Below are 15,573 nucleotides of genomic sequence, written 5' to 3' on the forward strand. Positions count from 1 at the left end.
CCTTAGTCTTGGGCCTAGCTATAATATAGTCTGCTGTTTTACCTGAGGATCGGTCCCCACAGATGGCACAGATGTGCTTGGACATGGATCCTGGGCTCATGCAGCCGTAGCTGTTCATGTGACCCAGTCCAGCCAGGCCTGGAGGAGGCTTGATGTCCTCACTGCTGCTCACACTGTTCAGAGAGTTTACCTACAGAGAGCAGGGGTCAGAGAGGGGGTTAATGGTGTGTATGTGTGTGTAGGGGGGGGGGGGGGTGTACATCTCACATACACACAGATGCACACACACACTGGCTCACTTTCGCCAACTGCCCACGGTGTCACAAAGGTCAAAAGTCACCGACTTCCATTTTAGTTGAAGACAGAACCAAGCACCTCGAGTGGTCTTTTGTATACTGCATGCATTAGCTATACAGTATACAGTCAGCGCCTTCCTCAGTGTGTGTGTGTGTGTGTGTGTGTGTGTGTGTGTGCGCGCTTGTGTTCATTTCTCTGTCTATGTGCATACCTCCCTATCTGAACGCTTCCTACCTCCCTAACAACCTTATCTGAAGTGTTTTCCTTTGTCATGTCATGTGACCTGTTTTTTTTATCCAGGTAGGGAAGTAGCTGTTAATTTGGATGATTTACTCTCTCTACACAGTCCTTAATATAATATTGTGCCAATAGCAAACATTTACAGAAGGCCCTCAAGGAAGGGCACAAAATGGTAACTGTAAGGCTGATATAATTCATACCAGATAGAATTCTAACGAAGCTGAATACACACTCAATTGAACTATGGTACATGCAGTTCCACAGGAGAGCAGTAGAGGGAGGTAGTTGGTCATTAAGAAAACCGTATAAGCTATTCCGGGCCAAAGGAAAGCATCATTACCAGACCTGGGTTCATAAAGTATTGTGTTTGATTGAGCCTGTCAAGAGTGCCAGAGGAGTGGGTTTTACACTATGGACTATTGCATTGGTTCCATTGTGCCAGGTAAGCTCAATCAAGCACATCTAAAGTATAATAAATGGAACAAATACTATTTGAACCCAGGTCTGATCATTATTATTATTATTTTTTTTTTTTCACCTTTATTTAACCAGGTAGGCAAGTTGAGAACAAGTTCTCATTTACAATTGCGACCTGGCTAAGATAAAGCAAAGCAGTTCGACACATACAACAACACAGAGTTACACATGGAGTAAAACAAACATACAGTCAATAATACAGTAGAAAAATAAGTCTATATACGATGTGAGCAAATGAGGTGAGATAAGGGAGGTAAAGGCAAAAAAAGGCCATGGTGGCGAAGTAAATACAATATAGCAAGTAAAACACTGGAATGGTAGATTTGCAGTGGAAGAATGTGCAAAGTAGAAATAAATATAATGGGGTGCAAAGGAGCAAAATAAATAAATACAGTAGGGGAAGAGGTAGTTGTTTGGGCTAAATTATAGATGGGCTATGTACAGGTGCAGTAATCTGTGAGCTGCTCTGAAAGCTGGTGCTTAAATCTAGTGAGGGAGATAAGTGTTTCCAGTTTCAGAGATTGTTGTAAAATGAACCACAGCGGATTAAAAAGATAAGAGGACATCCTCCTAATAATGCATAGTCCTGCTAGTGAGGGTAAGTCATGTATATAGTAAGTATGTGCTGTAATATATAGGCATCTTGTGTACACAAACAGGTTGAGGGACTATTGCCCTTGGAGTGAGACCAGCCTGGATAGTGATGCGGGCTCCCTACCTCTGAGTACTGTACTGTAGACTAGAAAGGACTGGGCCGGGTCAACACACACACACACACACACACACACACACACACAAATGTGCAAGGACGCACAAACACACACACATACACACACACACACACACACACAGATGACCTACATTGTTAGTCTACACACCACGTCCCATGCCTCTCAGCCCACACATACCAGCCATGCATTACGCATATGAGGCCCTTGCTGAATACTTCATATAGCCTATACATTATTCATTCACTGTGCCCAAATGAAGACATTTGGATAGCTTATTCAAAAGTGAAAAATGTACTTGGTAAAACATGAAAAATGGGTTGTATATACACTGAGTGTACAAAATATTAGTCACACCGTCCAAATATTGAGTTGCAACTCCTTTTTCCGTCGGAACAGCCTCAATTTGTCGGAGCATGGACTACAAGCATAGCCGCGGGAAGATATTTGGCTGTGGGGGTTTATGACTTTAGCGAGAAGAAGAAGAAAACATTTTTTTTTTAAAGAGACAAATTTCAGCAGGGATGGTTTTCCTTACTGGAAGAATATAGGGACCAATTTGAAAGCACATGAGCATTGTACTGAGCATGTAGAAAACATAGAGATTTGGCGCCACATTGCGGAAAGATTGAAAACAATCACAACCATTGATGCAATCAACCAGACTGACGGCAAGGTTGATCGCATCCTGACAAAGCCCCCGGGAAGAAGTGCATATCATATTTTTCATATATTATCTTTTGGAACATATTTGTCAAATGATGCTACTCTATGACTTTGATATTTAGTATTTTATGCATCTCCTTATGTAACACATTAATTAGTGTGTGTGTGAATACATTCACTCTTACCTGTGGGCTGGAGAGCGTGCTGAAGCCTATGGTGGGCGTGTGGGGCATGGAGACACCTGGCGAGCCCAGAGAGGACGACGTGATGACGGAGTACGGCGAGCCGCCCAGCCCATTGAATGGCGAGCCCAGGGTGCTTATGGGGGATGGGTGGGGCCGCCCGGGGTTGACGGTGGTGCTGATGACGGAGGGGTGGTGATGGTGATGGGGGTGGTGGTGGTGAGGGTGAGGGGGGCCCACCATGATGCTAAGGGGCTGTGAGGGGGTGGAGCTCAGGTGGGAGACCTGAACAGAAGAATCTATAATCAGAGCAGAAAACAGTCAATCAGAGAGGAGAAGGGAGTTAGGGGACACGCCAACCAAAAAGGATAGGATACTTGTTTTCAGCCCACTTGACATTCTACTGTACATAGGTGTAGAATCAATAGGGTTTAGGATTTTGCAGCTAGAAATGTACATTGTAGAATAGACACTACAATCAATTCCACATGACAAGAAATTGTTCATGACTGTTCTATAAATCATACTTCTATAAGCTCCTGGTTCAGAGACAGTGGAATGGGCAATCAGACCAGAACACCATGAATTAGGACACATGCATAACAACTAACTAGACCCACATCATCAACCGAGGTTCCTGAGTGGTTGAGTGACAGCCAGGGGTCCAAAATGTGAATCTCTCCATTTAACCGTATCACTAATTCAGCTGTTAATGCACTGTGATGTAACCTGATGTAACCTGAAGTAGCTGGGTGCCTGGGGGTCAGTGCACGGTGAAAGCATGCGTAAGGGACTTCCATACAGCCCCAGAACAGCCTTAAGAAGGTCAGTGCAGAGACAGGCTACACTGATCTGATCATTCAAAAATGATTTCTAAGGTCATACGAGCCCTGCATGTTCCCATTATGCATCAACATGAGAAAATGTTAGGGGGATGTTACAGGGACCCTAGAGGGAAGTTAGGGCTGTGGCGGTCATGAAACTTTGTCAGTGATTGTCAAGCAAATAACTGCCGGTCTCATGGTAATTGACCGTTAACTTCTTGAGTGTAGGGGGCAGGATTTTCGTTTTTGGCAACAAAAAAAAACTGAAACTGCCTATTTCTCAGGCCCAGAAACTAGAATATGCAAGAAATCGTCAGATTAGGATAGAAAACACTCTAAAGTTTCCAAAATGGTCAAAATATTGTCTGTGAGTATAACAGAACTGATATTGCAGGCGAAAACCTGAGGAAAATCAAACCAGGAAGTGCTGTTTTTCCTGAAAGCTCTCTGTTCCATTGGATGCCTTGCCTCCATTTAAAGGGATATCAACCAGATTCCCTTTCCTATGGCTTCCTCAAGGTGTCAACAGTCTTTAGACATAGTTTCAGGCTTTTATTTTGAAAAATGAGAGAGAAAGATAACATTGTGTCAGTGGATAGCTGGGTGTTCGCAGAGTTTTGCTTGCGCAACAGAGTGGGGCAGCCATTGTCTCTCCCTCTCCTATTGAAAAAGCGACAGTCCCGGTTGATATATTATCGATTATATATTTTAAAAACAACCTGAGGATTGATTATAAAAAAGGTTTGACATGTTTCTGTGGACATAACGGATACTATTTGGAATTTTCGTCTGTGATGTCATGACCGCTCGAGCCTGTGGATTTCTGAACATAACGCGCCAAACAAATGGAGGTATTTTGGATATAAGAATAATCTTTATGGAACAAAAGGAACATTTAGTGTGTAACTGGGAGTCTCGTGAGTGCAAACATCCGAAGATCATCAAAGGTAAGCGATTTAATCTATTGCTTTTCTGACTTTCGTGACCAATCTACTTGGCTGCTAGTGTTTGTAATATTTTGTCTACTGAGAGAGATGTTCTTACATAAACGCTTGTTATGCTTTCGCCGAAAAAAGCTGTATTGAAATCTGACACGCCAGGTGGATTAACAACAAGCTAAGCTGTGTTTTGCTATATAGCACTTGTGATTTCATGAAAATGTAATATTTTTAGTAATTTAATTTGTATATTGCGCGCTACAATTCAGCGGGTGATGAAAATGATCCCGCTAAAGGGATGGGTGCGTCAAGAAGTTAAAGAACATAAACACATTTAGCATCACTCGTCTTCCACGCATAGCCTACAAGCCACTGATGCAGACATTGGGAACGTCTAAATTTTTTCAAAGTCTACACCATCACAATAAATCCATTATTTATTTTAGACAGTTCTAAAGCAACATGATATGAAGAAAATGTAGTCTATTTCAGAAGAACAGAATAACATACTCTGCATTGTCCTTATGTTAGGCCTTGATCTGGCTATACAGTACTATATGGCTGTGGGCTACACTAGTTAATTAAACAGACAAGATTTGCTTAGAATTCCGTAGCATTATTTTAGATTATTGTATAGTATGAAGAATGCAATTGAACAAAGCTGAATAAAATAGAAAGGATATTTTCTCCAAACAATTTGAAGGAGTGCGCTATTCTGTGTTGGCGGTTAACAAAGAAACAGGTACTCATATATGCTTAATTTAGAGTTATTTAAGTAACTTTAGTTGTGATACAAATGTTGGGCTATATGTTTAGATATTTTATACATTCTAAGGCTGCATGATGAGACTTGAAAAAAGGTTTGAAAAAAAGACGCATGAAAGGCATGAGCTCTGCTTTGTTTTTTGTGCAGGCTGTACACACTTCATCAGTTTCTCATTCACAATTTGAAAAGCACTTGATAATGCCTCGCATTTCCCGGCTGCATCCCCTTTGTGTGACCGTAATGCCCCCTAAAAACATCCATGCCTTTTGCAGCCGGTGGCCATTGTACCCTTGAGCTGAATATAATAATTATAATTCCCTTCTACCAGCTGCGTGCCGAAGCACCTCTCACTCACATGGCTCTTCGTCACGTGATCAGGTCTTTCTCACAGGCTACAAGTGAAGACACACACATCAAGGATACAACTGAGCGCGTCCTTTACGAGGTGCATATTGAAGATATTGGAAGAACTGTCCACATTCACTTTTCGTCAGCCAACAAGATGAGTAGGTCTAACGAACAGCAAAATCGCTAGCCTATGTCAATCTACTATCCCCCATAGTACAAAAGTTGACCTGTTCTATTCTGTGAGAGAAATAAATATTCCAAACATAGTCCGGGACAGTTGTGGGATGAGATAGATCCCAAATTAATATAACCACTAGCATAAAAAAAACTGTTTTAAGCAATGAGCCTGACGCAACAGATGAGAACGTTTAGCTTAAAATGTTGATAAACTATTAGGCTATTTCTTCACATTAGAAGCGCAGCAATGCACACACGGCAGTAGGCTATAAGCGCGACTGTTCCATTGGCAGGAATTGACCCTTCTCAAATGTGTCCACAAATGCAATTATGCATGTAATGCTTTTATTATAAAGGTGCATTTTTATGGTGAAAATGATCTTCCCCAAACTTGAAACTCACGTGCTACGTATGTATGCCAGGCTCTACACCCACTGTATCAACAACACCAAGCCAACAGCAACATGATCCAAGAGAGAGGGCTCTATCAACTATCAAATCTATGTACATATGTTATAGCAACAAGAATCTATCAAATCTATGTACATGTTATAAGAACAAAAATCGATCAAATCTATTTGCATATGGTATAGCAACAAGAATCTATCAAATCTATTTGCATGCGTGTACGTTTTAGTGCAGCCATGGTCTTCTTTCTGTCTCTCCTCGTCTGGGAATATAGAATGACAGGTTGACATTTCAGGCCCCAACACTTCAAGGTTGGGCTGTTGGGCAGAGCTTTACGTCACAGGGCTAACATGAGGTGGCATTTGCATGGGGCATGGTTGCAGGGTCACTGTAGTCAGTCCTGGGTAGAGCGACCTCTCTCGTGTTACACAGGACAGAGTCGGATAGGTCAGCTGGACCAGCAGGGCTAGTGGAAGCGCACGGACGCCAGCCTACAGTGGGGACTGATACTAGCATATATTAGTGGGGATTGGACATTTTGTGGTGATTTATTTATACAGACAAATACTCTCTCTCTCCCTCTCACATACATACATATACAGTGGGGTCTGAAATTATTGACACCCTTGGTAAAGACGAGCAATAATGAAAAAAAATTTGGGAAATAATATTCTTTATACTCATACAAATGCTCATAGAAAGGTCATAGAAAGGTTAACAAGTAATACTTTTTTTCTCGAAAAGGTAGGGGTCAAAATTATTCACACCTCTAAAGATTCTTAGAAATAAAGTCACCAAAAGTTTAGTATTTGGTCCCATATTCCTAGAACACAATCACTACATCAAGTTTGTGACTCTACAAAGTTGTTGGATGCATTTGTAGTTCGTTTTGGTTGTGTTTTCAGATTATTTTGTGCCCAATATAAATGAATGGTAAATAATGTATTGTGTCGTTTTGAAGTCACTTGTATTGTCAATAAGAATATAATATGTTTCTAAATGCTTCTATATTAATGTGGATGCTACCATAATTATGGATAGTCCTGAATGAGTTGTTAATAATGATGAGTGAGAAAAGTTATAGAGGGTCAAAGATCATACCCCCAAGACATGCTAACCTCTCCTGTTATTGGTAATGGAGCGAGGTTAGCATATTTTGGGGGTATGATCTTTGACAAGATAAAGGAGGAAAAAGGCACTTCCTCATATTGTGTAGAAACAGTTTTAGGTACAGCAGTTTCTCTGCCAAAGCAGATGCAGGAAACCACAATGTATATTTAGACAGAACCAAGAAAATAACTGTGTGACTGTGACTATGTGTATTTATGCATGTATGTACTTCTGGTCTCTTTCTCTCTCGTAAACAAACACAAACACACGCACATGCACACACACAGTCTCACTTTCACCAACTGCCTACTGTGTCACAAAGATCAAACTCAGTCACTAACTCAAAGCTTTCCATTTAGTTGAAGACAGAACCCAGCACCTCGGGTTCAGCAAAGATCACTATGTGATCTTGTCAGGCAGCCTTTCTACAGTGCGCCAACAAACACATGACCACATACTTACAGTGCCTAGATAAAGTCTACACACCTCTTGCACAGTCTTCATATTTTGCTGCCTTTAAAATAAATACAAAAAATGTATAATGTAATGGAAAAATAACCAAATTATTCCCCTTTTTAGATTATGAAGACTGTGCAAGGTGGGTGTAGACGTTCACTAGTGACTGTACATTTATCCATGCATTAGCTACTATCAGTGCTAAGTCAAAGTACACGATCCTGTACTACATTGAGCGTACAAAACATTAGAAACACCTGCTCTTTCCATGACATAGACTGACCAGGTGTATCCAGGTGAAAGCTATGATCCCTTATTGATGTCACTTGTTAAATCCACTTCAAATCAGTGTAGATGAAGGGGAGGAGACGGATTAAAGAAGGATTTTGAAGCCTTGAGACAATTGAGACACGGATTGTGTATGTGTGCCATTCAGAGAATGAATGGGCAAGACAAAAGATTGAAGTGCCTTTGAACAGGGCATGGTAGTAGGTGCCAGTCGCACCGGTTTGAGTGTGTCAAAACCTGCAACGCTGCTGGGTTTTTCACACTCAATTGTTTTCCGTGTGTATCAAGAGTGGTCCACCACCCAAAGGACATCAAGGTGTAGGGATGCACAATATATCGGTGAACATATCAGAATCGGTAAAAAAAGTAGAAATGCCAACATCGGTATCGGCCCGATGTCTAGTTTAGCGGCAATGTTAAAAACCGATGTCAAAGCTGACGTGCATACCTATATAACGTAGGTACATGATGTAATGACGCCATGTAAAATGTTGCGCTACATGTGCAACACAGCATTCCTAACCTAGCCCACAATGTCTGCTGTGTAGATCGAGCAGTCAACAAGTCGAGCAGTCATTTGAAAGAGTAAGAACATTTAGGCGAGACAACTCAAAGGCGAAATCCAATAAAGCCAAGATAACGGAATTCATTGCCCTTGACAATCAACCGTTCTCTGTCGTGGGTGATGTTGGCTTTTGCCGACTGGTCGAACACCGGTACACACTTCCAACTGGGCTATTTTTCAGATGTTGCCCTAAACAGAGTTACACAGTAATAGGGTGATTCTGCAACAACGGGCACTTCTATGTCCTCGGATCAATTTTGGGGATTTTATCAAAAATAAATAAATATTTGTATTTTAAGTTCACACTGGAATCACCCCAGACTTTTTTAAACACCTCTCTATCAAGTATTTTAGTTACTTTTCAGATGCATTTTATATCTCAATTTCACTATTTTGCCCTTGTCCCTGACCCAGACTTTTAAGCTTCTATGTTTTTCGATGAGAAAACATTAATAATTACACATTAAATTATGTTATCTACTACAGAAAGGGTCATTTAAATAAAATCTATATCAATATTTATTGTGAGTATGTCCTTTATATTGTTTTTTAAACAAAATATACCTGTAATATGGTTGTTGTGTAATTTCTACCACTGAGGACAAATTCCTCATTAATACAGTTTTTACAAGAGAATGTTAATTTAGTTACCATGGAAACATATTGTGACACAGAAGCACATGACTGCAGTGGACGGTTGTTCCAGATGTGATGTCCAGAAGTTGAAGAAAAATGAAAGGTAAATATTGCTTGTGTAGAGAATATTTTAATTGTCAGTCATTTCCAAACAGGCTATAATTTCTTCAATTTGTGGTAGAAATGTGATATTTTATGTATTTAGTGTAAACTATATGCTAGCTGTAATACTAAGCAAAGCATGCTAAGCAGGCTGTAAATTTTCTCCAGAAACTGTAGAAGTGTAATTTCCATCACAATCATTTCCATCACAAACTTAAGTGTAGTGGAAATGACAGAAAGTGGTGGAAATGACAACAATCTTACATTTTCTTACATTTTTTAAAACTTTAGGCTTATTTTATCATGTTTAAAATTAATTTAATCTAGAAAATGCTCCAAGGTGTGCACACGTTGAAAAGTTGTAGATGCCACATAAAACAGCACAGAGGTCACAGACATATAGAAACAAAAACAAAAAAAGTATCCTATACGATACCAGGAACATCTGCAAAAAGACAGGGAGCGATACTGGAAGAAATAAGAGAAGGGAGAAGTGAAATCTATCTCTGAGCTTACAAAGCGAGAACAAAGATGCCAGAGAAGGTGATGGAAATGTAACCAACGGAATAGAAGACAGACTTGAAAGAGAACAGTTGCAATGGAAACCTACCTATTAGGCAACACACCACCTCAGTCACCAGATGACTTGCAGCCAGAACATTAGGCCAACATACCTGCCCCCGATGCACGCCCTGATACCCCTTCCTCATCGTCTGCAACAGGAATGAGAACTCGAATACTTGCTGGAAGGAAAAAGGTTGAAAGAGGTCGCTCAAAAGCATACCAAGATCTAGGTATGACAAATGTTAAACTTGATAATGCTTTAAGTAAAGCTGAGAAATACAAAGAAAGGTATGATCGACTGATGGACAAAATGGAGAGACAAGATTCCCCAAAGACAAAACAGCAAATGAAGGGAACTCTGAAGAATAATGAGAAGGATTTTATTGTTTCAAAATGCAGAGTTAAAACAAAAGTATAAAAAGTGGCTTAAAAAAATGCTTAGAGGCAACATCCTGAGAAAGTATGGCCTGGTCAAAGCCGCAAACAGAGAATTTGGATTTTCAGCAAAACAAATGAGGGCAAATGAAAACAGGCCCTCAAGTCTTCAATACTCCAGGAAAAATCAGTGTAACAGAATTAGCACAGAATTGCCACAGGAGAGAAAATCACTAGATTCTATGAACGTGATGACAACAGTAGAGCAACAGGGGAAAAGGACACACTAACGAGGAACAAGAGGACAATGCAGAAGCTCTTCTTGAATGGCACAATTCAGAACCTTTATCAGAAGTTTAAGAGGGAATATTCAGAGATTCAAATGTCCTACTGTGAATTCTGCAAAATAAGTCCTTTTTGGGTTGTCAAGCCAACAGTCCGGGATAGGGACACATGCCTCTGCAAAACCCACGCCAACCTCCAGTTCATGGTGGACAAACTACAGCATCACAAAGTGATCAGCTGCAACAACATTGGGAAACGTATTGAGTCTTTGTGCTGTGGGAACCTGAAGACAGAGTGCAGGTATATAGAGTGCTCCCTTTGCCAAGCCAAAGAGCTTAAAACATCTGACTTTGATGCTGGTGAGCAGATATGGTGGTTTGAGTGGAAAAACAAAGGCTGAAGAGAGAGATAGAAAAACAAACAAAGAAGGAAACATGGAGAAGTTCACTGACCATTTAACAATAAAAGAAAAGGTATGTGGGAACACTGCAGATTCTACTGGAGGACTTCTCCAAATGATTGAAAGAGAAGTTGGGGAAACACGTGTACAATATTCGACACCAATACTCCAAACTGAGAGAATTAAAAGACACTCTGGGGGAAGAGGAGGTCATTGTTCACATTGCCTTTGCAGAGAACTCCCTGTGTAAATACACCAGTGAAATCCAGGCAGGTCACTTTGGTGATTCTCACAAGCAGGTGACACTCCACACCTGTGTTGGATATATCACAAATGATACAGTTTCACTTTGCTCACTGAGCTCTTTTTTATGCGGCATGACCCCTCTGCTATCTGGGCCCATCTCTCAAAAACACTGCCCTACTTCCTTGAGCTCTGCCCATCAACTACTGCTGTACACTTTGTGACTGATGGGCCTTACAACCCAGTATAGGTCCAAAAAAAGTTATACTCTCCACCCTTCTCTTTGAAATGGGCTTCCAGAGAGTTACATGGAATTTCCTAGAAGCCGGACATGGAAAATACCCAGTTGTTGGGGTAGGAACAGCTGTGAAACGAAGAGCAGATGGAATTGTGGCAAGGACCTCCCAAATGGAAAAACTATATTTGAGGAACTGTCAAAAGATCAGTCAGCTATCAAGCTTTTATATATCTTAGAGGAGATAGAGAGCATGGAGGCCCTCCGACCAAGATCACCTGGAGACAATCTGTGGGACAATGAAGATACAACAGGTAATAGTTGTGGGTTATTTTATGTCGAATCTCACATTTGCTATACAAACATAGTATCACTACACTCTGTATCACTAGACTATGCTATTATTACATATTCCGAATGTGCATAATTTTTAGAATTTCCTGTGTTTCCAGATCATCACCGACAGTCCAGGAGAGATAACTTGGCGGATACTCAGTTGCTTCTGTTCCTTTCCACATCACTGCAGCTGTTTCAGCTGTGCTTGGACTTGTCCCTGAGCCCCATCCAGTGACCAAAAGGCACATGGAGCTGGATGCCTTGGTCTGGGAGGAACATTGCTCTCTTTCTAAGCCTTAGATACACTTGGAAACTCACTATACAGTACATACAAAGCAGGACATAAAATCATACATGAAATAAAACATGTGTAGCTCTCAACTAACTCTTCCCTCTATATATAGGTGCTAGAATTGTAGCATCGAAGTGTAGTCAAGGACAAAACATTGCTCTCATGTTGAAAAGGTGCTAGTTACAGTATTTTGTCATCTTACTGTGTCTTATATTAATTAAATGTTCAACAATGGTTGTTGTTCAAAATCTTTGCAATAAAATATTGTTTTCATACATTTTTTGTTTTACATAGATGTCTTTTCCACCACACCTTGTCATTTCCACCACACCTTGTCATTTCCATCACAACCCATATTTTTGAGGTAAATTAGTATATTATGTATAATTTACATACATTTATTTGTTTTAGATATGGAAATCATATGGTTGTTTTCATAATCTCACAAACAGGTTGGTTGGAAATATCTTATTTTTCATGATAAATAAATGTTTTCAGCTGTCACCAAGGCAAGTTTATACATTCCGACATCGTGTTGAATTAATAATATTAGAAAAACCTTAAAAATCCCTTAAAATAATATTCAATACAAGTTAATGTACAAATGTATAAGAAATGCGTTATAAATCAATTTGTATATTTCATTTTTCAACTAAAATGGATGTTTAATGACGTGATGGAAATTACATTTGTCTATGGCGGTAAATTCCTGAATAGTACATCGCAGCCATTATCATATATTGTTTCTAGACAAATCAAAGATAAGTACAATACTGGTAAAATGGTGTTTGAGTAAGTTTTAAATTCTGAAAGCTTGCACAAGTCTGCAAACGAGCAAATACCGGCAATGAACGATGTGTTTACAATACCGCGTTGGTAATAAAGCAACATTTTGTTCGACCGCAACTTCTGGGGTAGCTAGCTTTAGCTTGGTACCTAGCTAGCACCAATACAACCAGCCTGAAAACCATGACCAGTAGAAACTGCAGTCATTTGCACTATTCTTAGCAATGATTTAGGAATCCTTGAGTAAGTATTTGCTAGGTTGCCACTTGTTGTTCGCCTATTGAAATGAAAATAAATAGCTAGCCAGCTACTTAACCCTGTTGTCCAAAGCTAACGTTATAAGCAGCCATCTAGCTTCATCTGGCTAGTGAGGCTTGACCGGACCGGGTTGTGTGTCGTGAAGGGTTATGTGTAACTATATAACTAGGTGTCATCATCTAAAATAACCCTAATTTATAAGACAGTTCTTATTTGATTAATGGTGGTCGGACCCATCTATGTGAAGCTATCCACAATAAGGATTAGCCACAATAGTGGACTTTGCGCTTAGCCTTCAAAATAAGAAATGGCATAATTATACTATTTGTATTCTGTTGTATCACTGTCAATGACACACTTTAATTTGGATGGCAAACCGCAAATTCCACTATTGTGCCCGTGCCTAATCCTTATTGTGGCTAGCTTCACATAGATGGGTCCAAACACCATTAATCAAATAAGAACTGTCTTATAAATTAGGGTTATTTTAGATGATGACACCTAGTTATATAGTTAGCTAGCAAACTATAGCTACTGAAACAGATGTCGTTTTGCTATGTTTTTGGGGAAGAACATTGTTTGCATCCATGAGGTAACTAGCTTTTTTTTATGACCAGAAATGTAGGTGTGCGAGACAACTTTACAAGCATCATAGCATACGTATCGATGAATCGTTGTGACATATGAAATACGAGTGATAGTGTAATAAATGTGTAATAACTACTTACAACGCGTTAAGTTATTATGTGACGTGCAGTCATATTCAGGTCCTGATTGGTCAACAAGCTTATTTAACGCGTCAAATAGTGTTATTTGACGTGTATCTTTTTTGACACGCAAAGACCCAAACTGCGTTCCAAAGAAATCCTGGTTGAGAATGAAACGACTGAACAAATGAACAACCAAGCAGCACAGCAAGTAATTGAAAGAAAAAGGTTTTGATTATGTTTTACTGGTAATGAGGACATACGCAAATACAAAATAAACGTTTTGGTCAGTGTGGTGTGTGTGTAACCGTTATTTAAATAGGCAAGTCAGTTAAGAACAATTTCTTATTTACAATGACGGCCTACCCCGACCAAACCCAGATGGCTCTGGGCCAATTGTGCACCGCCCTATGGGACTCCCAATCACTGCTGGATTTGATACAGCCTGGATTCGAACCAGGGACTGTAGTGACTCCTCTTGTACAGATGCAGTGCCTTAGACGTCCATGTGTGTGTGTTAACTATTTAACTGTACTAGAATGCTTAGAAGGCCGCTAAATGTTTCAAATCGCTAGCGTTTTCTGGGGCAAGAAAAACATCGGATATCGGTATCGGTATATAAATGTGCTTAAAAGGTCACATAATAAGTTGCATGAACTCACTCTGTGTGCAATAATAGTGTTTATCATTATTTTTGAATGACTACCTCATCTCTCTACCCCACAAATACAATTATCTGTAACATCTCTCAGTCAAGCAGTGAATGTCAAACACAGACTCAACCACAAAGAACAGGCAGATTTTCCAATGCCTCGCAAAGAAAGGCACCTATTGGTAGATAGGTAAATATTTAAAAAAGCAGACACTGAATATCCCTTTGAGCAAGTTATTAATTACACTTTGGATGGTGTATCAATACACCCAGTCACTACAAAGATACATGCGTCCTTCCCAACGCAGTTGCCGGAGAGGAAGGAAACCGCTCAGGGATTTCACCATGAGGTCAAAGGTAACTTTAAAACAGTTACAGCGTTGAATGGCTGTGATAAAAGAAAACTGAGGATGGATCAACAACATTGTAATTACTTCAAAATACTAACCTGAATGACATGGTGAAAGGAAGGAAAACTGTACATAATAAAAATATTCCAAAACATGCATCCTGTTTGCAATAAGGTACTGAAGTAAAATATAGCAAAAAATGTCCTGAATACAAAGCGCTATGTTTGGGGCAAATCCAGCACAACACATCACTGAGTCCTACTCTTCCAATTTTGAAGCACGGTGGTGGCTGCATCATGTTATGGGTATGCTTTTCATTGGCAAAAACTATGGATTATTTTGGGTTAAAAAGAAACTGAATAGAGCTAAGCACAGGCAAAATCCTAGAGGAAAACATGATTCAGTCTGCTTTCCAACAGACACTGGGAGACAAATTCACTTTTCAGCAGGAACCTCAAATGCAAGGCCAAATATACACTGGAGTTGCTTACCAAGGCGACATTGAATGTTCCTGAGTAGACTGAGTGCACAGAAACACAGCTGTAATCGCTGCCAAAGGTGATTCTAACATGTATTGACTCAGGGGTGTGAACACTGATAATATTTCTAAAAAATGTCATTATGGAGTATTGTGTGTAGATGGGTGAGAGAGAAAAAATATATTCAGGCTGTAACACAACAAAGTGTGGAATAAGTCAATGGGTATGAATGAGTATGAATACTTTCTGAATGCACTGTATTTTACTCACTGTCAAAGCCAGGAATGAGCATCAGGGACTGGTAGTTTCCATACATTTCCAACTCTGATTGGCTAACGTCAATTAAGTCACTTTCCATTTTTCCTCTGGAATCTTCAACACCTGTTATGATTCTCATGTCTGC

At 39.9% G+C, this 15,573-nt stretch overlaps 1 protein-coding gene across 4 annotated transcripts in view; it reads right to left on the reverse strand.

The window, feature by feature from the left end:
- LOC139387588 (retinoic acid receptor RXR-gamma-A-like) overlaps positions 1–15,573 on the reverse strand; it is a 42,168-nt gene that overhangs the window by 12,371 nt on the left and 14,224 nt on the right. For 2 of the 4 annotated variants that reach the window (XM_071133931.1, XM_071133932.1), the window contains exons 2-4: positions 9,883–9,951; positions 2,594–2,889; positions 43–190 (exon numbers count right to left, since the gene is read on the reverse strand). In XM_071133931.1, the coding sequence (XP_070990032.1) occupies positions 43–190; positions 2,594–2,889; positions 9,883–9,951 (513 nt within the window). The remainder of the gene's footprint in view (positions 1–42; positions 191–2,593; positions 2,890–9,882; positions 9,952–15,573) is intronic. The other 2 variants (XM_071133933.1, XM_071133935.1) reach the window with 2 other exon arrangements.

The sequence above is a fragment of the Oncorhynchus clarkii genome, chromosome 28 (genome assembly GCF_045791955.1).
Source record: "Oncorhynchus clarkii lewisi isolate Uvic-CL-2024 chromosome 28, UVic_Ocla_1.0, whole genome shotgun sequence".
Lineage (NCBI taxonomy): Eukaryota > Metazoa > Chordata > Actinopteri > Salmoniformes > Salmonidae > Oncorhynchus > Oncorhynchus clarkii.